Genomic DNA, 24531 nt, shown 5'->3' on the forward strand with positions numbered 1-24531 from the left:
CCCAGTGAACCCCAGAGGGGCAATGGGCAGTGGCCCTCAGAAGCCACATGCAGGGAGTGATGTGGGCTCTCTGGGGTCATCACATAGCTGAGGAGTCATGAGTGGTCCCTGACTTCAGTTTCTTGGGGAGGTGGTGACAATTCTCCTAGAAGGAGACCAGGAAGAGTCCCATCCAGGGAATGGTGACAAGCTTTTGGAGTGTCACGGCAGATCTCCAAGGAGTCATCTCTGGAAGTCACAGCAGGAGTGTCTCCCACAAGTTTCCGTGTGACTCTGGTCTGAGGGCTGCCCCTGATCTACCCCCCTTCACACTCACCCCCACACAGGGCCACCTTGGGCTGTTTTCCATCACCCTCCCCGTCCTCCTGTTCTGGTTTAGGGGTGAAAACAGCAGTGTGGCTCAGGTCCTCATCCGGGTCCTGCAGCCCCTCGCCCCCAGTCCTGGAGGACTTGGCCGCTCTGTACAGCTGACATCCAGAACAGGAGATACACCCACTGTTGGCATCCACCCCAGACAACAATGCTCAGCCTCAGGGAGCAGCGGAGCCACCATCCTGGCAGTGGGTCCCTGGCCTTCACATTCTCATGGTCTCCTGACTTCGGGGCATGGGCCAGGATGATGCCCTGACATGACAGGTGCCGGGCGTTCAGGGCCTTCTGAGTAGCCACAGTGTTGTGTCTCCTCCCTCAGAAAACGCCGTAAGCCCTAATGAAATCACCTTTCTTTCAAACCCAGCACTTCAAAGGGCGAGGCTTAGTCACATTCCCACTGTTGACCTGAACCCAGCTAAGCCTGGGTTGCTCATGTGACGGTTGTGCAATCCCTTCATCCTTCATTCAAGGAAAGAATAAAGGGGGGCTGAAGGTTCAGGGACAGGGTGAAAGCCCTGCGTGTGCCGTTCAGTAATGACAAGAGCCAGCCAGGCCCTCAGAGGGCTCTGTGGTCAGTCACATGGCAGGCTGAGGACACTCCCTCCATCACAGGGTTGCACACAATTTCTCCATGTTCACTCGGCTGGTTTCTTGTTTACTGTTTTGATGAGTCAGGGAGCTGAAGTGGCCTAACCCAAACCCTCAAATCTATTTTTCCTTGCCTCGGGAAGAAAGTAATGAATGTGTCATGCCCATACATGCTTAGGACTTGGAGACAGTGTCCACATAATATCAGAGTGTACACAGCTAGACTCATTCTCTAGAGAACCAAGGGGGAATGAAGACTAGCTCATCTTTCTCATCTTCATCCATCCCAAAGGCTTGGGGCTGGAGCCTTTGGTGGGGCAGGTGAATCTTCTCTAAGGAAGAACAAGACTCCAGTAAGGGTGCATATGTTCCCCCCAACACATCAGTAACCTCCTCTGCATGTCACATCTGCATCCTTGAGCTGGACTATAAGGGAGTGGGAGGCAGGAAATGGTTTGAGAGGCAGGTGCTACAGCCGGAGGCCCCGGCCTTTAAGAGCTAGGTTAGTCTTCAATGAGGTCCCGAGCAGCAGGTCTGTATGGCTCACCAACTGGGCTACCTGGGTCTTGAAGATTCCTACGTCTGAAATGGATCCCAACCCCAGCCTTCTTAAGGCCCCCTAAAAGGTCAGTGGTCAGGAGTTTTTTTCCAAAATTCAGCTTCCTGCAAATTGACCTTCCCAGGCCTTAGGAGCCAAACCACCTGAGTGGAGAAGCTGACTTTACTCAGAGAAACAGGGGTTAATTCCTGTCTCCAGGAGCAACAGTGACAGAACCAGAGGGACCCCTTCAACAACTTCCCCGCTGCCCATAAGCCGTGTCTGAGTCGCCCAGAGGCCCTCGAAGGCTCCCTCGGCAGCTGGATAAAGGCGGAGGGCCCCTTCACAGAATAAAGCATTTGGATGGAGAAAGGAAAGCACCCAAGATTACAAAGGGAGAGAACTGCACCACTGACAAGCATCAAAATATTTGGAGCTATCATGTTTTACAGGCTTCTTTATTTATACACAGGAGACTAAGAGCTAATGGCAGGTCTGACAACTCTCTTAATTTCTAAGTAGTGATGCGCATACACCCTACTTCAAGAACACAACAATATAAAGAGAATGCAAAAATATTTGTGATTGGTATTGGCTTACAGGTACAGGTAAAGTACTACGGTTGATAGCCTCTATGTAAAGGTAACATATAATTTAAAAGTTTGGGGCTGGGGTTGTGGCTCAGTGGTAGCACACTCGCCTAGCATGTGTGAGGCCCTGGGTTCGATCCTTAGTACCACATTAAAACATAAATAAGAAAAGGTATTGTGTCCATTTATAACTTAAAAAAAAAAGTGAAAATAAAAATGCATTTCTCTTCCTATCAAATTCTGAGTAGACAAGGAAAGCCATTCTGATGTACATCCAGGAGTAAGAACCACGGTTCTAGTGCTGCCAATTTAGCATTCTCTTTTAAAAATACATCCCAAAGAGGGTTGGGGATGTAGCTCAGGGGTAGAGCTCTTGTCTAGCATGCTCAAACCTCTGAATTTGTTTACCAGCACACCCACACACAAATACAAAGATTAATTAAAAATATTCCAAAGAATTCCCTCAATTTCCTTAAAAAAAAAAAAAAAAAACTCCACCAAAAGACTACTAGAGCTAATAAACAAATCTGACAAAGTAGCAGGTTACAAAATCAACATACAAAAGTCACTAGCTTTCCTATAGACTATTGATGAACCTTTTGAGAAAGAAATCAGGAAAACAATTACATTCACAATAGCTTCAAAAAAATAATAACATACATAAGAATAAATATAACCAAGGAGGTGAGAGGCCTCTACAATGAAAACTATAGAACATGGATGAAAGAAATTGAAGAAGTCCTCAGAAGATGGAAAGACCTCCCATGTTCATGGATAGGCAGAATTAATATTATTAAAATGGCCCTACCACCAAAAGCAATAAACAGGTTCAATGCAATCCCCATCAAAATACCAATGACATTCTTCACAGAACTAGAAAAATAAAAGTCCTAAAATTCATATGGAATAATAAAAGGTTCAGAATAGCGAAAGCAATTTCAAGCCAAAATAGCAATGTTGGAGGCATCATAATACCTGACTTCAAATTATACTGACATAAAAACAGACACATAGACCAATGGTACAGAGTAGAAGATACAGAGACAAACCCACACTAATAATTCAGTCATCTGATCCTTGACAAGGTATCAAAAACACATATTGGAGAAAAGACATTCTTTTAAACAAATGGTGCTGGGCAACTGGCTATTCATTTGTAGAAGAATGAAATTAGACCCTTAACTCTCACCCTGCACAAAAATCTACTCATAATGGATCAAAGACCTCGGAATTAGACCAGGAAAGTATGCAACTTCAACACTCTAGCTTTTAGACATAGGCAACAACTTTCTCAGCAGGACCCCTAAAGCTCAGAGAATAATGCCAAGAATTAATAAATGGGACAGCGTCAAATTAAAAAGCTCTATGCAGCTAGGAAACAATTAAGAATGTGAAGAGAGAATCCACAGAATGGGAGAAAATCTTTGCTAGCTACTCTTCTGACAGAGAATTAATACATAGAATATATAAAGAGCTCTAAAAAACTTTACACCAAAAAAAGCAAATAACCCGGTTAATAAACAGTAAATAAACTAAATAGACACTCCTCCAAAGAAGAAATACAAAGGGCCAACAAATACATGAAAATGTATTCAACATCATTAGCAATAAGGGAAATGCAATACACTGAGATTTCATCTCACACCAGCCAGAATGGCAATTGCCAAGAATACTAATAAAAATAAGTGCTGGAGAGGATGTGGAGAAAAAAGGAACACTTATATATGTGACTGCATGACCAATGTGATTCTGCAACCTGTATAATCAGAAAAATGAGAAATTATATCCCATCTGATTCAAATGTATGATATGTCGAGATCATTGTACTGTCATGTGTAACTGAGTAAAATAAATTAAAAAAAAAAAAAAAGAAAAAGGAACACTTTTACACTCTTGGTGGGACTGTAATTAGTGCAACCACTATAGAAAACATTATGGAGGTTCCTAAAAGACCAGGCATAGAACCACTCTATGACCTAGCTATATCACTTCTCCATATTCGTACAGAATAATTAAAGCCACCTGACTACAGTGAAACTTGCCTGCCCAGTTTACAGCAGTGCAATCACACGGCCAAACTATGGTACCAGCCTGGGTGCCCATCAACAGATGAGTGGATAAAGAAAATGTGAGATATATACACAACAGAAATTCATACATCCACAAAGAAAATGAAATTAATGCATTTGCAGGAAAATGGATGAAATTAACCATCATGTTAAGCAAAATAAGTCAAACTCAGAAGGTTAAGGGTCCTATTTTTTTTTTTCTCTCCTATGTGGAAGTTAGAGAGGAAAAAGGGAAAACAAAGGTGGGGCTGGATCCCCCCAAAATCAAAGGGAGATCAGTAGAGGAAAGGGACCAAGGGGTGGGAAGTGGGGAGGAAGAGGGGAACACAGGGGACTGATACTGGATAAATGACATGGTTATACTGTGTGCCTGTACAAATATGTGAAATAAGCCCGATCAATATGCACAACTATGAAGCACTAATAAAAAAAGATCTCCTGAGGGCACCTCAAGGTGATACCGCTGTTGACCGGTTTGCCCCACACCGTCCCTTTTCAGCCTGAAGAAGCCCCCCTTCCTTACAGCAGTAAGGAGTTCCCAAATTAGAGGGGGGAATGAAGCCAGATTTAAAGTTAGGTAGTCAGTGTAGTTAGGTAAATCGGGTCTAATATCAAGTGAAATCTAAAATGGAGACCATGCTGGGAATGACTCAGGGAAAACACAGGACAACTCATGGAATGTTAATGAAATCCCGAAAAGGCCCTAGGCCAAAGTCCACCTCAAAGAAATGTTAATGGAGCCCAGGAAACAGCCCCCAACAGATTTGGAGATAGCCCATCCTAGAGAAATGATAAGCCCATCCCAAAAGGTGATAATTGGGCCCACCTGTGTCCTAACCCCTTCAACCTACATTCCATCACCAAAACTATAAAAAGGGGAAACAACCGCACCTCCACGGATTCCACCTCTTGGGTCCCCTTCTTCCTCCGGGAGAAGTCTTTTCTGCTGTCCTTTAATAAACTTCTAATTTCTATTCTGACCTTGCCTCGGCGTGCTTCTTTGGTGTTATTCTTCAACATTGGGGAAGCAAGAACTCGTCACCGGTCAACAGCGGTATCAAAGGCGCCCCTCAGGTCTCACAGTAGTGGACGTCTTCTCAAGTTTTTACCTGTTAATCATGCCCTGCTTCAGGAAGCGTCTCTTAAAATCCCCAGACTTCTCTCTCTTCTATGTTTATTCCCATCTCTAATTTCTGCTCCTTTTTTCTTTCCTTGGTCTCCTTTCTCTTTCCATATTTTCACATTGAGATCCTTCAGTGTTTGTATTTCTTATTCCCACTTCAAGTCAACCAAAACAGCCACTAAGCTCACACCTCTGTATCATTTGACTTTGAACATGTCTGACTTATCTGCTCCACCAGCCTGCTCGATAGCCGACTTCACAAAAACAGAACAACATCTACTTCATCTCCGGAGAACCAGTGCCTTCTGAACACAGAGCCTATCATAGGTGTTTAACAAATGTTTGCCAACTGAATAACAGATAAAATAATTAAATTTATTTTTGTGCTCACTTATACATTAAGTTCTAAATAAAATGTAAAGTGTTAAAAAAGGAAGGAAATTTAAAGCAACAGAAGACAAAACCAAAGTTGTTTTCCTCTGTATAGAAGAAAAGTCAATTCCCCAGACCGCTGGCAGGGCCACAGGGAGGGGAGCAGCCTGGCATAGGCCCTGGGCCTCTCATGAGCTTCCAAACCCCTCAGGCTTCTTTCCTGCTTTTAGCCATTATTCTTCCCTTTCCCTAAATCTACCCATAAAGTTCTTCCATGGTTTGGATGAAAAAGGAGACTTTTTAGACTTTTCAAGTTGAGCCATTTATGTTAATGGGCCTGGAAAAAGCCTTGATGTATTTCATTGGTGGATAAATATGTGCTTTGGCCTCATTTGCGCCTAAGTGGCTACTTCATACTTTGCTTCAGCTTCATGGGCTGGCAGAGAACATGGGGAGCTTTGGCTGCAAAAGGAAGGCCGCATGCAGATGGTCTAAGCCACACAGGGTTCCTGCCCAAGATGCGGGAGCCACCCTCCTTCATAGAGGTCCCAGAGCTGCCCACTGGGGCTCATGGACTGCAGCCAGGACCAAGGAATCCAGCCATACCATCCTGGCTGCCCCCACTCTCCAAGGGTCTAGGGCTTCTCCCCTTCCAGTGAGCTTCCAAGATCAGCTTCCTCCCTGGGTTCTCCCTGGAGGCAACCATAGACCCTATTAGGCCACAGTTTCCTCATCTGTAAAATGGGAGTGATAAACCCTAAGCAGTCCTGTTGCTAGAAAGATGAAGGCTGATAATCTGCATATATGGGGCAGGTGCCAGGCATCCAACAGTTGTCCTGCCCAACCCATCTGGCCCTTTTGGAAGGCACTGTTGTGCACTAGGAGGAGTCCAGGCCTTGGGGTAAGACAGGCTTACTTCCAAATCCCACTCTGTCATTTTCTAACTGTGGGACCTTGCAAGTCACTGTGTTCCTATTCTTTACAGTAGGGCTGTCTTAACCCATCCTCGGTGGCTTAGAAGGAAAACAGCATATATGACACGGTCACACAGTGTCTGGCACACAGCAGGGGCAGTGGGCATCAGTTCTCAAAGCTAGAGCAGGAGGAAGCTCTGCCCAGGTCAGACTGAGCCTGAACTCTTGCCTTCAACTTGGCCTTTCTGCTACAGGATGTGTAGGTGTGTTTGCCCTGGGGAAGGAGGTCCCCAGAGACATGCTTGGGATTGACGGGACCGAAAGCAGTGGAGAAGGCACAGGCTGATAGTCTGGGACAAGTGCACACAGGGCTGACCCTAAGTCCTACTGCTTCACGGGGTTGGGAAGGATGGCATCTGCTGGCCTCTGCACACCTTAACCTCCAGGACCCCTGGCCTGGGTGCAGGCCCTCACCCATTTTTGAGCCTGGATATTCTTCCATCCTAATAGCTACCCTCCCTGCCTTTTGGATTAGCTTTCTCTTCTGAGAGGCCCAGAACTATGAGACAATGGAAAATCCCTGTGGTTCTCTCTTTGGCTATATTTTCCACATCACATCATCAAAATGTCAGTGGCCAATGCCTCAGACGCAGGCACATGCCACCCACTCATAGCGCCCCTTGGCCATGGTTGAGAATGTTCCTCCATGGCAGCAGCAAGTCTGATGCCCTGTCATGGCCAGAATGAGAGAGAGAGAGGATGAGAGATTCCACAGTCTCCTAAGCACTCTCCTCTGATGCTCCCTCCCAGGATCCCAAGGGGCTCTACCATCCCTGGGGGGAAGACCCTGTGTGCACAGCCACAAGGTGTCCTTTTGTGACTCTGGTTTCCCATTTTAGCATGGGGAATGAGTATTGTTCAATGACACTTGGTATAAATGACACAAACCATTAATAGGTAGTAGAAGACTAGTGAAAACTCTTCAGAACCACCAAAATTATGATGGCAAACTCCCATGACTTTTTCCATCAGAAATATATTCTTTTATTCAAATAGTCAAATTTTATATCTGGGTTCATTCTCTAGTGCTACCACTTAACCATGACTTTTGTTATTTTTAACTTCTCCAAACTCCATTGTATTCACCAATAAAAACAATTCCAACTTTGGAGTGTTAAAAGAATTAGAGAATAAAACACACAAAAAAAAGACCTAGTACATGGCCCAACACATGGTGGGTGATCAGGAATGAAGATGCAGGCAAGAGAAACTTTCATTTGGGAGAGGACAATCTTTCTTTCAAACAAATAAAACTCATTTATGTATTTGCAGCTCAAGAATTTTTACTTCTGTTTATATTTTCCAACTAACCCCTGGGTCACACAGCTTTCTACTAGTAAATGTATTTATTCAGCTACTGGGCACCTGTCCCATGCCGAACAGAGATACAGAGGTCACACTGGATGGATGAAGTCTCTGCCTTTCTAGAGCTCACAATCGTCTAGAAAATTATCTTGTCACCACGTTAGGAACTTACGATGCCCCTCAGCCCCCAGGCTTGACAAGACCTTTTCCCCCATCACTCTTCGCTATCTTCTTCATACTAGGCAGCCCAGCTTCCTGCTGCTGATCCTCGGAGCTATGACAAAACAGAGGCACCTGAACCCTGCTTCCTCCAGCAGGAGACTCCAGGTCCACAAGCATTGCAATCTAAGGCTCTAGCTCTGATTGCTGCATGATTTGGAGATACCTCCCACCCATCTCTGTTTTCTCATCTGTAAACACAGGGTGGGAAATGTTCAAGTACAGTCTTTTTCCAGTTGATTGTCAGCGACTTGTAGTATTGTGTTGCCTCAAGTGCTGAGGCTCTGCCTGGGCTCACAAGGAAAGAACTCTGCAGTTGATTAGTAATGTCTACCACGGGTGTGGAGATGGGGGGATGGTGGTATGTATGCCACTTGGTTCCATTCCTGGTCTAGGGAAGCTCAATGGAACCTTGATTTCTGCCGTTTATAACTGCATGACCCAGTGAATACTAATTTATCTTTAGCATAGGCCTGTCTTCACATACAAGAGCTTCTTCATCTGTTTGGGTCACCTTGACTACTGTGTTTCAGAAACTTTCTCAGTTACTGTGGTCGAAGCAACAAAACCTTGGCAAGAAAATAAACATTTTTAATAATTTATTACACTCAGATTAGTAAACTACTACTTCCTACCCCAGGGGGTACAGGAAATAAAGTCAGAAAGGAGAACTTACACTTCATTTAGCACTTCTTAACTGCCAGATACTTTGGAGACATTGCTTCCTTCTAAAATACCCTTCTTGGCCTGGGGCGTAGCTTAGGAGTAGCATGCAGGAGGCCCTGGGTTCCATCCCCAGTGCTGTAATAAGTACAGATAAAACACAGCATGGTTCTCCTCCTCTCACAGCAGAATCCAGTGCTCAGGGAGGTGAGGAAAGCGTCCACCGAAGATTGTAACCTGTGGCAGTTTGAATCTCAAATCCCACTGTGCTGTGCTCCTCTGAAACATACCCAGATGCCTCATTCATTCTCTCTCCTCCAGGAGGTGGAGGTGAAAAATGGGACAGCAGGTCTAGACAGAGCAACGAGATCTGGGCAAACATTTAGATGACTCAGTCTCCATCCATCATTGTCCCTTTAGTCTGCTGGGGATGTGACTGGGATAGACATTTTCTGCCTGATCTGGGAGAACAGCTCAGCTTGTCAGATTTGGGGCACGACTGAATTCCCTGAGAGCATTCAGTCTGTCCTCGGCACCCCGACCCCCATCCTGACCCAGTTCCCTTCCACTGCCCTGGTGTCTTGCCCAGGCCTCTGCTGGCACTGTCTCCAGTCCACCTCCCAGGAATCCCTCCCTCCTGCTGGTGGGAATCCAAACACCATCAGGGCCACAAGACCTTTCAGTGGGGGCCTGAGGCCCCAGCTGAGCCCCCCACCCCACCAGCGTCAAATCCCTAGCAGGAAAGCAGGAAGCCCTGAAGCCTTGGGAATTCTTTTAGGAGGCCATGGGTGTGGTAAAGCAGTCTCAAGTGGAGGGTGTGAAGGCGGCTCCAATTCCTAAATAGCCTGAAGAGCAGGTCTTCGGATACCAGAGAGATTCCCTGAGTTGCAGCCTGATCCTGCAAAAGCCCAGGCCTGAATTTTACCACACTGACAAGAGGCTGCGGTCTCGGTCAGGCCTTAAAGACACCCCTGAGACAGGCTGCCCGCTGCTGGTGACCACTGGACTAGGGGAGGCATTGCTTTATCCAAGGGCAGCAGAGACCAGGAAGTTTTAGACAATCCTTCCGCTCACATTAGGCTCTGCCTCCTTGAGCCTTCGGTCATGAAAACTGAGAGGTCCACATTGTACAGGGGTCTAAGATAACGGAGCCACAGGGAAACGGTATGGTGGTTTCTCAACCAAATCAAAGTAGGCGGAACGTGGGATCCCGAAATGACACTTCTGGGAGGCACCCCAAAGAACTGGAAGCAGCGTTGGGAAGAGGTGTTTGCACTCCCATGGCAGCACTGTTCGCAGTGGCCTCGGTGATGGGACAGCTCAAGTGACTATTGACTGATAAACAGACAAAGCGTGGTGTATATATAAAATGGAGTATTGTTATTCAGCCTTAAAAAGGAACAAGACTCTGACCTACTACTACACCATGGATGAACCCGGATGACACCCTGTTAAGTGAAATGCACCAGTCACAAAAAAGGTGAGATTCCACCAGTAGGAGGCACCTGGAGGAACCTACGTCACAGAGACAGAAGGTAGAATATTGGTTGTCAGAGGCTGGAGGTGGGGAACAGGGAGCTGTTGTTTAATAAGTACAGAGTTAGCACAGAGGCAGGGCCCCCAGGAAGAGCAGCTTTTACTTTAACTATTATCTATTACTAGCGATGTCTTTATGGTCATTAATCATTATTGAGGATTCAATCATATTACAGAACTAGGAATTGGTGTAAACTGTTATCAGGATTTACCCAACGGGTGAATTTGGAGAGCAACTGGTTCATCTGGTCAGTTTCTGAATCATGGTGTCTAAACAATGGAATACTGAGGGGGGAGGGGGATGTTGCAACCCTGGTTGTTACTTTAAAAACAAACAAAATGAATTCACCAGGTTTTCAGAATGAGGACAAGGGGAAGGAAGGACAGGGATTCACCTGTCTGACAGCTAAGATGTAAAGGACCCTTAATGAGTGCTGTCCAGACTGATTTGCAAAAATTCTCAGGTTCGGATCGTGGACAACCTCATGCCTGCTCAGAGGAGCTGCCACGCTCAGACTAGTCACAGGCAACAGAAATCTGCTGGCTCTGCAGCTGCCACCATCATCCTAATGAGATTTCAGGTCCAATCACTGTCACTTATGTGGCCTGTCCACTGGCACCAAACAAAAGCAAAGTGCCCCGTTTCAAAGTAAAGGTTTCCAGATTTCCAGGCCTGAAGCCAGGCTTTTGCAGGGCACAGGCTTTGCAGCCCAAAGAAGACGAAGGCCTCAAGCTTCAGCAGGATTAAGCAAAACCCCGTCCCCAGCAACATCTCCTTCATCCAAACCACATCTTCCTGGCTGTCTCCTCTGGGGCTTGCATGGTGTCTCATGATACTGTGCAGTCAAGTGCTGCAGATGTAGGACAGATTCCTAACTCAGCAAGTACTCCTTACACCTTGGTTTGGCTCTCAAAGCCCTTGGTGTTCCAATTCCTACCCCTCCAAAGCTTCAGCTATTGCTTTCTAGGCATATCTCCAGCTCTGGCTCAATCAGTATTCTGATTTCTGCATGCCTCCTTGATTTAAGTGAAGAATGCTTCTGCAAGGAATGCCCTTCCTCCCACAACTGCTGAGAATTCCTAGACACCATTCAAAAGACAGCTCAACTGCCACCTCTTCCAGAAAGCCTGTCAAGAGTGCAAAGGATCTGAGATTCCATTAATTTGCAAGGTGACAAGTGAATCTGCAGAAGACATGAGCCTCCTGGGTCAGAGACAAAGGACTTTATTGAAGCAGCATGTGCTTCACATCTGTATCAGTTCCCCTAGCTCCCCAAGTCCCACACATGCACACAGAGGCCCAAATAGATGCTACAAAAATAGCAGGTTTGCATCACACCTAAGAAATCTGAAGCTTAGCCAACCCAAACTTTTTATAATGGACTGCAAGCACACCTTGAAGAAAGAGTCTGAAATGTAAGGGCAGTTAGCACCTCTGCTTACAGAATGAGCAGAAACATGAGCAACCCATGAAGAATGGCCTCCTATCAACGTATTCTCTGAATTCCTGGGCCCTACTGCCATGTTCCCACCAGGCCCTGTACAACTTCTGCCTTAGAAATTACACATCCATATTGTAATGATCTGTTTGTGGTTTTGTTGGCCCACCACTAGCCACGTACCTTTTGATGTTAGAGACTATCTTTTATAATTACCTCCCAGAAATAGAATAGTACTCAAAATAACATGCATATGAGTTAATGCTGGGAATTTTGATAGGCATGGACTGGGGGTGATCAAACAATATGGTTACAAACGGCTCACATTTTGCATTCCAGGCACTGTACAGTGTACAGTGGTATGAATCTGGATTACTTTATTTTATCCTCATAATAATACCATATGAAAGGAATTTGTGTTAACCCCATTTGACATGCAGGGACGCCAAGGCATAGAGCAGTTAAAGAGCTTAGCCCAAACCATATAACTGATAAGCAACAAGGGTGCCCTTTGAATTGGATCTGCCTGTGCCTGGTCTTTAAATACATCACTGAAGGGCTGCTCCTGCCAGAGGCATCTAAATATCTGTTTGGGGGAGTCTGTGGAGATAGGGGAAGGTAGAAGGAGGAAGCACCTGCCTTATTTGTATTTACAGGGGTGGAGGCAGTCGCCAGGCAAGTCACTGTCACTTACTCCCCTGTGTGACTCAGCTCCCAAACACCCTGGGCACTTGGCTACATCCTGCTGGTATCTCCCACATCCCTGAACTGCCCCATATTGGGGTAGGTGGTATTTGGTCTTCAGTCTGGAGTGCACAACTGACTTTTCTCCCTGCTCTATGCCTTAGAACTTGTCAAATGGGGTTAACACAAGTTCCTTTCATATGGTATTGTCATGAGGATACAATAAAATAAGGTCAGCTTGAAGAGACCTCTGTATTGGCTACAACATGCAACTTCCAAACAGCCGGCCCCCTGGACCGACTCAAAGTAAAAAACATGAGCACAAAGAGGATCTCCTTTGCTCCTGAACTCACAGGTGATCACCATGACAGTTCCACTGCGGGTGAGGCTGGGGAAATAAACCTCCAAAATTGTTGCAATGGGTAAAAACCTAGAGCATGAGATCTTCTGGTGAAAAATTGGGGACAGTCTCTCAAAAATCTGAGATAGGCTCACCCTTTGACATGCAGCAATACAATCCCTAGAATTTACACAATGAAAATACTTGCCAAATCGGTAATAATGTGTGTGCATGTGTGTGTGTGTGTGTGTGTGTGTGTTTAGATCAAACTTGAAAATAATTTACAAGATCTTTTAAAAATATCTTTAAATTACAGAAATCCATAAAGGAAAAGTCTCTGCAATGTAAGTTCCTCCAGAAATTCCTACTAGTCATGATTTAGTATATATTTTAGCAAGCTTTTTTATGCATACTTTCTTCTTTTAAAATGATATATTTTTAAACCTCATGTGTATATTTTGTTACCTGTATACTGTTCTTTTTTACTTAACATTTTGTTAAAGATGTCCTTTTATACCAATTTATTTGAAACTTATTTTTTTACTCTATAGTGTTTAGATTTTGGATATAAAATCATTTATATTTAATGAATTTCTTTCTGAAGGATATTTAAATTGAGGAGTATACAACTTAATATCCCAGATTATAACTCAAAAAAGATACCCTACCCCACAAAAATAGCTCGCTTACATTAACTTTAACTGAGTATTATTGACCCATTTCTCAGAATGATACCTCATCCTTCAATTTTTCCCCCCAATTTTTTTTTCTTTTGGATTAGGGCACAAGGGCCTTTTGGCTAGAAATCACAAAGACAACTCAAAATATGAATCTAGAACCCTAAGTACCTGTTAGGTTATAGTTAGTAATGAGCAATGGAACGCTAATCCATAATAAAGCAGGGTCACAGGATTTCTTCGAACTGCCTCTAATGAACAATCAAGTAACTTGTAGAGCAACAGGTATATTAACCCCAAGAATAAACATGAGGAAAAAAAGGGAAATGGTTAAAAAATAGGTCAGGAAATAAAGATCGATGGGGCTAACTCCTGACAGGATCTATTGGGGTCACGGTAAAATTAAGATTTATGGCCATAGGTTTCTTCATGTGTTTTAGGAGGGAAATATCATTAATAACATAGGTGCACTAAGATGAAGTCCGCCCAGTAATTGACCCCGGCACCCACACTAACACATGATTGATTTGAAGATGAAGCCCCCCCGGAATAGCATGCATGGCCACCACGACAGTTCACCATGACAGTTCCAGAAAGTCAACTCAAAATTCCCCCACCCAATGTGAGTTAAACATCTGATTGGTGGAGACTACAAAAGGTGGACCCCAGTTCTCCTGGGAAACATCAAACAGTAATAAATTTGGAAGTCACATTACGTTTCCTTTGTCATTCTCTGCTCAGAGATGACCCACTCTCTCTTAAGAGGTTCTTTACTGGAGCCTCACTTTCACTTATAATAAAATTCTCTTGTTTGGTTTTTACATGTCTGCCTTTATATTTCTCTTTCATCCGGATACAAAAACCAAAGGTTGGAGCTTCAGTTTCTCACTCACCCGTGACCTATCCATATTCTTTGTGTGATTCTAGGACATGGAAACTGGACATTCACATGAGACTCACCACCATCCTTAGAATGACAGGTCTGTTTTCTCCTACAGAAACCGTCATGTACCCTGCCAAGCCAGGACTTCAACCTAGAACCTGTCAGCTCAGGACCAACAGAACCTCTACTTGTCCTTCACATGGGGCTTCCTTCCTTCCATCCGGATCCCTCCCAGCTGCTCCCTGTGCACATCTTGGGCACAGAGGAACAGTGGCAGGATGAGTTGACCCTGTGGCCAGGAGCATGTAGCTCCTGCAAAGCACCTACTCAGAGGGTGAGGCTGGGTGCTGCGGAATGACATGAGCCCAAGGCTAACGCAGCAGAGGAAAGAGGTAAATGGAAGCTCACACGCGGCCTCAATGTCCAGCCTAATTCCGTTCTTTAGCAGGAGGTTGGTGGGAACCAGGGAAGAAGCCAATTAGAGCCCACTTTTAATTACTTTTTGATAATAATGAGGCTCACACAAAGAGCTTTTGTATATCTTGTCACACACATTTGGATCCACGCTGGGTCTTATGAAAGGGAGCTGATGAGTCCATTTGACTGATGAACAAATGGAGGTGCTGAGGGCACAGCTCACAGGGCCAAGCCGGGTCTGCTCACTCCTTCTTCAGACTTCTCCATCCCGCCTCAAGACTGACAGGAAGAGAAGAGCTGCATGTCCTGGGACTCTACCCAGCAATCCTGGGTCCAGCAGGACTCCCCAAGAAGCAGCCTCTCTGGGAACTGACTCAGTCTCCCTAGAGGGTCTGCACCCACCCCTGGTGCAATTCTGTTAACATGACCTCCGGTGACTGGACATCATAGTCCCCCTGACATTCATTAACCTGATAGACTGCAAGATCAGAAATAGGGCAATGGGAAGAAAGAAAGCCAGCACCCGCCTGCCTTCCCGCTGTGACGAATGAACAAGTTGGGGTGAGGGAAGAACCTAGGGACTGAAGGGGAAAGAAGTTCTTGGTGGGGTTTGGTCTCTCTGTGCCCCCAGGGGACGGGATGCTTACTGCCCCACGGAAAGCAAACAGACACAAAACCTTCCAAAAGTTCTCCCAGTTTCACATCCCACTCCCCCGAGGTGCCAAGAGGAATAGCAAGCCAAGGATTCTCCTAACAGGAAAGGTACTGGCTTCAGACTTGCAGAGAATTCCAGGGCACTGTTCACAGTCCGTCTCCAGTCAAAAGGCAGCATCAGTGCTGGTCACTCTCTGAAACAGGGAAGTTGCTGGGTCATTCAAACTTATACAGCTTGGATGTTTTTGGTAATGAAATCTGTCCCCCTCTGTGTGCTTCAGAGGCAATGACCAGTATCTTGGAGTTGGTTGTACCTGAGCAAACCAGGATGGAGCTTCAAACTAGGGATGTTCGAGTGGAAGAATAACCCAGTCTGCTACAGCACCTTAGAAGGAGAACCCAGAAGGGCAACAAATGCAAAATGTCACTGTGAACTGCATTTTAATTAGAGGGCGCATCCTTTCTAAATGATTTCTTGGCTTAATTGGGCTGGGCTCCTTTGTAAATAAAAGCTTCCTATTCATGCATAAAGGCTTGTCCACTCTCTAGCTTCTAACACTCCACTTTCCTCCTAATCCCCTGAACAACAGTAGCACAACACTGGTCAGCCTCTCCAATGGCCCGTGAAAGGGACCCAGCTGAAAGCTCAGCACAAAAGCCCCCCCAAAAGGACGTCAGACCACATCACCATTGCAGATGCACCCAGGTGAAATAACAAGCCGCGGTGGCCTTTCCCCCTCCCATTTGAATGTTAAAAACAGACCAGCACCTTGCACAGACCGTGTGAAATTTCTAGACAGGCATATAGTGTTACTGTCTGTAACTTTCCATGAGCCTCCTTGGATTACCATACATATTAATACACATACCAGCATTTAAAGCGAGGAAAATGTGGGGTGTTAGGTGGTTATTTTTAATCAAATTCATCTGGGAATTTTAAATTCTAAAAACTGAGCCCCTGTTTATAGGATTTTAAGGTTTGAACTGCATTTAATTTTTGTGCTTTGGAATGGCAAACTTCACTTTCCCCTTTAAGAGACAGTTTCTGCAGTGTGAAGGGTAATTCGGAACCAACTGTAAAAATCATTAACCTGCAAATATGAGGAACAGGACAGCAGCGACAGTGCATGACCCTCTGCAATTCTTTGAAGGCAGTCTGGTCTTCACAGCTTCTTACTCTCCATAAAGACAGCACTCGAGCCTCAGCTCAATTGTGTTAGGATAGCAGTGACCCCAGAAATGGAAAGGTGGGTGAATGGGAGCATGCCCCGGACACTGGGAGCTGGACAGGCCTCTCTCACAATGAGCCAGGCTGTGCAGGAAGATTCCCACGCCATCTCTGTCACATGCTAACCCCTTCATGAATGGCTTGAAAAGTCTCCAGTCTGTTCTCTGCAGCCCTGTGGGACTTGCCAAATGCGGGCTGGTGAAGCATCAGATTCTCAGGTCTCCCTCCTGCACCATCAAACTGGCATTTATTCTCGCAGAGAAACTCCCTGAACTCACAGCCCTAGGGCTTGAGCAGAAATCAAGAAAAACTCAAGGAGTCGGTGCCTTCTGGGTTTCTTGAATTCACCATTCATCACCATCCAGCATTCCCAGGCTGTGGTACAGAGGGTTTCGGACTATGCACCACACAAGGGTGCCGTGTGTGGGTCCCCCATCACCAGATGAACATGGGACTGAGTGGGCAGGTGTGTGGATCCTGGCCTCCCGGCTGAAGCCTGAAGCAGGGCCTCACATGGACACACTAGGTCACATGCATCTGGGAAACTCGCACAGAGCCATGGTTCACAGAACAATAGTGGAGACAGTTGTCCCTTAACCCAAGCATGCTCTTGACATCTTTGAGATCTTGTCTCTTTACCTACCCACTACTACCAGAATCTCAATTTCCCCATCACAGGGCTCTAAACCTGATACTCGGGGGCTGGAGTGGGAGTATGGGATGTACCTATTGCATCCCCACAAACACATGGGCCTCTGGCAGGTGCAGCTGGGCTCATGGGCAGGCTGCTGCCCAGGCTGTAGGAAACTTCCTGGAGCAAAACTGAACCATCATGCAATATGTATGAACTTTTAAAAAACTTGAGAACCAAGGCTTTTTTTCTAACGCACAGCCCTGTGAATTCAGTTTGCCCAGCCCTTTCCACTCCTCTGCGCAGGCTCTCTATCCCCTCGTCAAGCTCAGCCCCAGACTCAGATCAGGACTCTACAGCTTCCCTTGCAGGAAACCTGATCACAGCTGAAGGCCGGCTGCCTGGCTTTTCTTCTGCTTCCTTCTCTCTCTTCCCTTCTTCGAAAGCTGGCCTCTCTTCCTGCCAGCCTGGTTAAACCCATCTTTGTTTCATAGGCCTCTATGTTTTCAGGGCTAAGAGATGATGCAATTGTACCTCACTTGAAGGCGACATCACTGAGGTGCCCCAGCTTGTACATGATAAATGCATGCTTCCAACCTCCATCGCCAGGTCACTGCATAGTTCCAGTCACTGCCCACCACACTGCCTTGAATGGCAGGTCACCACCCTCATACAGCTACCCATACCCCCAGCCTACAGGTCAGCTCTGATATTTGAACACCATACCCAAAACCAAACAAAACAAAATTCCAACTACAAACCAAGACAACCCCACCTTCTGAACTATTAGCAGTTCACTAGCTCTCTTTCAGCAATCAGGCCAAGAGAGGTGGGCAAAACCTTGGGGGCTGGAGCGGGAGTATGGGATGTACCTTTTGCATCCCCGTGCACACCTGGGCCTCTAGCAGGTGCCCTTAGAAAGCCAGGGGTGCATAGGGCATCTGGGCACAGAGCCCCATGGTCCTGGTAAGTCTCATAGAGGAGGCACAATGTTGCTGTTGACCATGTCCAAATCACAGCCTGCTATTTCTGAGAAGACAAAGTACAGTTGAGTCTCTACTGGCCTGGAGGTTAAACCAGTGGCTCATCCCCTGACCTAGGCCCAGGTTTGTGAAAGCTTCCCCCTTTCAACTTTAGAACTATGAGTTTCTACAAAATCCATTCCACCTTTGGACTAAGTAAAAGCAACACACCGGGGGATCAACATTTATCCCTGAAGGCCATTGGGTTTCACTTAATGCACTTTTGCTCCCAAACTGCCTGGCCAGGGCTGGGATTATACCAGGCCTGAGCCATCCCAAAGGCTCTGGGTGTTTTACTGTTAGATGCACCAGGTCTGTCACCAGGGTCCCCAATCAATATACCTGGTACCTGTTTGTTCCCCTTTCAACACTGAGATGCAAATGACCACTGGGTTTAGCTTCTCTACTGATTCTGACACACAACTGCATGGAGGCTTAGCCTATTACCAGACTGCACGGTCTGACCAGGAAAGCAGGAATTGGGGAATCTGGGTAGAAATGAGGCAGGAGAGGTGCCCAGCAGTTGGCTCCCTTTGGGCAGGCTGACCACAGGCATATGTGCCCTGGGGTGAGGGGAAAGGATGACTTACATGGCTCCTTTTGCCTTCTTCATCTCCCACAGATGTAATAACTGTCTCTGAAAAGACCGTCTGTCCGGTTTGGTTGTTGGTTATCTACAGTAGAAAGGGTATAGTGAACGTGAAATCGAAGGAAGTCCAGGAGAATCCCTTCAGTCTGTTTATTTCATTTGCAGAAGCAGGAGCATCAGGGAAAGTGGCCAGGCTACCTAGCTCCTTGCTTTCTGAGCTCCATCAGCAGCCTGCCCTTGGAGCCTGGTAGGAGATGCTCACAGCAGCCTGGGTGGGTCACCAGGAGGTAGGAAGAAGGTGATGCATGCCAGACCCTCAGCAGTGCCCCAAACGGCAGCATGTTCACCATTTTTGGTGCTCATCACTTGAAACTCAGTGTCGACTTTTTTTTTGGACAAACTTCAAATCTGGGTGTCTATTCAAATGTCTTTCGTGAGACACAAGCAAGTCTGGCCATGCTCCTGATACTGAGAATCGTATTCAGTTCATCAAGAAAGTGTTTAAACCAAACGAGGACTTTCTCCTTATCCCCTGTCACCTGCCTCTGATTCTGTGCTCAAGTGCAGGCACCCCAAAGCCCAGCACCAAGTGGAACCCAGGCCCTTCCTGCCCCAACAAAGGCCCTAAGGACTGTGTTGGCCTAACAGCTGGCAGATCTGTTCTTTGCTGACAACCATCTAGTATGTGGCCTGGAACAAGTCATTTCTTTTCTCTGATTCACAGTTTTCTCATTTCCACATCATCTTTCATGTCCCTGCCAGCTCTAATATGACAGAAGTCTGCCACCAGGATAAAGCGGAAACCCTTGGCCTAATTTGCAGTGAGGGATCAAATTTCAGTTCTGAGGAGTTAAGGACCTTGTCTTTATTGCCACATTTCTACATTTCTGCCTAAATAATTCTTGTCCACAGAAATGAAATGATGTCTTCTTTATCCATGCCTCTTTTTTTTGCAGGATTGATTAAATAATATCATATTTTTTAAAAATTCTAGTTCTTTATAAATGGGTTGTAGGACTTCTCAGAGCCTGATTATACCAACATGCATTTTTTTTTCATTTGAGGGATATACAATGCTTTCCAAATATATGTCGCCCTATTCAGCTCCTCTTTCATGAAGTACTGCACAGGACGGTGCTCCACAGACACCACTGGAGGACTACTACTATACTGTGCTGGTAACACAACTTCACTGTAGCATAACAACAATAATACAAGAACAACTTGCTTTTGCAGGTCACTTTACAGTTTATAGTAAACTTTCATATACTTTAGATCATCTGACCCTCATAATACTACATACTGCAGTTTTTGATATTCTTGTTTTATAAATGCTGTGAGGATAAAGTTAATTGATTTTTTAAAATCACTCTAGTTACTGGGAGGACTCAATGTGCAGGTATTTGGAGATCTACAAGAAACAATTTTAAGATACAGCCGAACCTGTTGGCTACTGTCAGAAGAATGACTTAATATTGGTTTTGACAAGAATGAAATAATCACTTTAATAAACGATACCCAGTCTTCCATGAGCAATACCTAGGGATTCTGTTCCACTGGGGGACTTGCTCATTTGCATGAGGATCATGCTCTACAACTGATCCATCTAGCTGGGCCCATCTCTAGGCAGTGGGAGAAGAGCCCCACAAAAGCTATTTTATAGACGAGGCAATAACATTGATTCCGTTGTGCTCTCTGGGACAGAAACCCCATTGTTTCAACCAGGTAATTACCTGGACACTTGAACAAATGCAAGACTCTTTCGTGGTAGCCATTATGACCTTAACTGTAGGAGTTGAGATAAGATTAGAGGTCAAGCTCTTTGATATTCACAACAATGTCAACTCTACAGCCTCCAACAATGACCCTGAATATCTGCACAGCAGCCTCTTTAGCAGAATACAGACAGTAGTTTTCTAAGTTCTGTCCATATCAACCTGGAGACCTCTGGCTCTGTGAGCAGTTGAATTCTACATTCCTCTAGATCTGCAAAGCTTTCTTCACCAGGTCAGATGGGAAATGAACTTGCTTGCTCCTCATGCAAGATATCAGAACAAGAGACTAGGCAGGTGTTTAGGAGGAAAAAAAAATCCGCTGCAGAAGTTTAAATGAATAACCAGTAAATGAATGAGTGTTTAAACTCATTGCAACAGAGGGTTCCCCTTCTGAAGGTGGGATATCACATCTGAGCCCCTCCTAGGGAAACAGTGAGGATCTGTTCACCATAACAGGTCTCTATTTCTACCCCTCCTGAGACATACATAAAAACCTAAGAGATAAAAACCCTTCTTCTAAACTAGGTAGGAAGCCTAGTGTGAAATCTATTGCTTAAATGCAAAAGTAAACCTCTTTCTTTTAAACAGTACTCACACTCCCTCTGGTTTTTAATCTGCATTTTACTATTCCCATTTGCATCTTTGGCTGTGTCTCAAATATGTAAATAGTACTACAGTTCTCCAACAAGACTGGGTGCCCACAGGAAGGAAGCAGTGCTGGCCACGCCCACCCTTACCTTGTGAATTTCTCGGTGCACGTGGATGGTGTTGTTTCCCACCTTGGTGTCTGTGTTGGTCTCATTGTGATAGCTGGCAGGTAGGCTTGCTAGGTTCACTTCTGATGATGTCTTAGCAGCAGCCTCTTCTGCCTCCATCTATTGAACCAATTAATTCAGTGAGCACAATTGTTCTCTCTAGTTACAAATGGGAGACCATTAGAAAAAAAGAACCACCTCTTTGCCTCTTGTGCGATCACAAAGGATGATGACATTGACAGGCCACTGAGTTACCCATTAGGATAAGACACTGCACCAAATGCCTTACATGTACTACAGCCCTTACATCTCACTATTAGCCTAGGTGATGGGAGTTACTGCCCCATTTTACAAATGGAAAAACTGACGCCCGGGATGGTTAGGTAAATTCCCCAAACTCCCTGGGAAGGGTGGAGCTGGAACTTGAGCTTTCATTAAGCAGTCTTGGCTCCTGTATCATACCATTGGTGCCTTGCTCATATCCTGGTGGCCTAACCTGGAGTTGCCTGTGTTCAGTTCCTAGGCATGCTTACATTCAACTCTCTCTCTGCCGGAGGGCATTCTTTGGTCACAGAAGTGTGCTCGGTTTGCACAGGCCCAAGTGCTATGGAATTAACACCCCGGCAATAGGGACAAGCTATGGGGTAAATACCCCAGCTTCTCCCCGTGCAAGACAATTCTAAGGTACGTAGAATCAAGTCTCTCTCTGAGCTCACTCCGTGGGATTGGACCCTAAATGCCCATAGCAGTAATCTGCTTAGGGCATATCCTTTATTGCCATTCTCTTTTTCCAACTCACTTTCCCACTTCTTGCTAGTGGTTTTCTGGGATCACCCCCAAATAAGCTATTTGCTCCCAATCCTTGCTGAGTCTGCTGGTGCTGGTGGTAGTGATGGTGGTGGTGGAGATCCAAAATAAGATAGTACTGAAACTCCTGCAGGCAGCCCACATCTCTTGAGTACCCACATAGGATGCCCTTGCAGGGGGAGAGCTGACTAATTCCCCAGGATCCACGACTCCCTCTGGCTCTTCCTGAACATTTAGTTGTCCTCTGGTATCACGTTTCCAAGGTCATGTCATCAAATCCTCCAGTCTCCTGAGCCTCCATGACATCTCCATGAGGTATAACAGTTAACACATGCCTGTACTCAACTTCCCCTTCCAGATTTATCACCCTGCCCCAGTCCTGACTGACAAGTGGTCAGTTGACAAGGTGACCCATTCACAGATGACTGGGCCCAAAGGCAGGCCACATATCATGGACCAATCAGACACTCTCTCTAGGAATTTCAAATGACAGTCACAATGAGACTTTCTGGTGGACGGGGGCAACCTTCCAATACTGCTCTCCACAACTCTGGGCTATTTTTATTCCTTAAAGCTAATCCTCAAAAAAAATATTTTCCTATTAAAAAAATCTGTTCTATTTTTCCTTAAGTACTGGTGGAACCCCTCTTTTCCTACCTCCCCTAACCAGATTTGCAAAGCTGGACTAGACATGCAAAGAGGTCTGCTGGGCACCAAAGCTCTAATCAGAACAGAACCTGGGGTGCCCGCAAGGACACTGAGATGATGCAGAGATAGCTGACACTCGATCGCTGGCTCCATCATAACAATTGTCATAATAACCACCTCCACATATGGGGGGTATTGGCCATGTCTGAGCCATGGCACCAGATACCCTGAACAGGCCAACATTCACAGGGACCCTGTGAGGGTGGTGTTGTTTACCCCCATGATGCAGGGAGAAAAAAAATGAGGTTCAGAGAGGTCATCCCATCCTTAGGAAGTGGCAAAACTTGAATTAGAACTCAGGTCTGTTTGACTGCAGATTATGTGCCCTCCTGGAAGATAAGAGAGTCTCATCTGATGATGACTATAACCTTTCTTATGTGGTTCTGCAAGCAAGTCAGGGGTCCAGAGGAAGGAGAAGCAAGGCTTCCAGGAGGAGTAGGCGTGATTGGACTGGTTTCAAAAAGTGAGTAGGATTTGGACAGGAGAGGTGTGAAGGTGCTGCAGACAGCACAGGCTAAGCTGAGGTAGCCTGGACAGCACAGTGGGCACAGGAGAAAGTAGTGGCTGATGAAGTAAAGAGGGGTCCACAGGTAGATCCATGGAGCGGCATTAAGGTTTCAGGATGCTGGCCTGGCTCTAAACCAAATGGGTACATTGGAGCCATTCCCCAAGCTTTTAAAAACAGGCATACCTGTATAACTATAATACACCAATTAAAAACGTGGAAAAGTTTATATCAAAATACAAACAAGCAAACAAACATGCATAACTGGGTCCCTTCCCAGACCTGCAAAATTGTAATTTCTGGAGATGGGACCCAGATATCAATGAGTTTCTAAGATGATTCGGAGGAGTCCCTTCCTCTTCAGCTGCCCCCACCTAAGAACTTGTGCTTCAGGCAATGGGGAGCTACAGTAAGTTCCAGACTAGTTGGGAAAAAATACAAAAACCAGGAAAGGAAGAAAGTAGAGTCAGGGCACTGGCTAGAATCAGATCTAGAAGAAGGGAGCTCTATCTGCAGAAGGGCTTGTAAAGAATCCAAATAAGTCTAGAAGGACCAAGCCACCGAGAGATGGCTACAGGACTAAGCAAGTAGTTGTCTCCAGCATTGTCAGGCAGCAGTAATGTCAGAGATATTGAACTGAACAAGGTGCATTCAAGTTCACCTCTGCTCCAAAGCAGCCATGTGACATTGGGCAAGACACCACATCTCTCCAAACCTCAGTTTCCATATCTGTAAAATGAGGATGATCCTATTCTGTTGAGTAGATGCAGTTAGGAAGGATCATGAAATCTAAGCACTGGTACAGTAGCTCTCACGTGGCAAATATGTAATATGTAGCTGCTTTTGTCACACTGGCCTGTGAGCAGCTTCAGAAGAAACACCTCTGCCAGGAATGGGAGGAGCAGGCAGTAGATATGATGTGTGTGAAGAGTTGCCCAAAACAGTGCAGAAGAAATAGAAGAGATTTAGCTAGGGAGGGAGATAGGATGGGCAAGAAACAACTCCTTTTTTCTCCCCTAAGCAAGAGACTCTGGCATATTTAGTGATGGAAAAGATATAGCTGAAAAG

The 24531-nt window shown here is 45.6% G+C and overlaps 1 protein-coding gene across 1 annotated transcript in view; it reads right to left on the reverse strand.

The window, feature by feature from the left end:
* Positions 1 to 24531, reverse strand: part of Dkk3 (dickkopf Wnt signaling pathway inhibitor 3) — a 47015-nt gene that overhangs the window by 18159 nt on the left and 4325 nt on the right. Inside the window, exons 3-4 of the mRNA XM_076844212.1 lie at positions 21426 to 21563; positions 18915 to 18998 (exon numbers count right to left, since the gene is read on the reverse strand). Of these exons, the coding sequence (XP_076700327.1) occupies positions 18915 to 18998; positions 21426 to 21563 (222 nt within the window). The remainder of the gene's footprint in view (positions 1 to 18914; positions 18999 to 21425; positions 21564 to 24531) is intronic.

This window comes from Callospermophilus lateralis, chromosome 2, assembly GCF_048772815.1.
Source record: "Callospermophilus lateralis isolate mCalLat2 chromosome 2, mCalLat2.hap1, whole genome shotgun sequence".
NCBI classification, from domain to species: Eukaryota; Metazoa; Chordata; class Mammalia; order Rodentia; family Sciuridae; genus Callospermophilus; species Callospermophilus lateralis.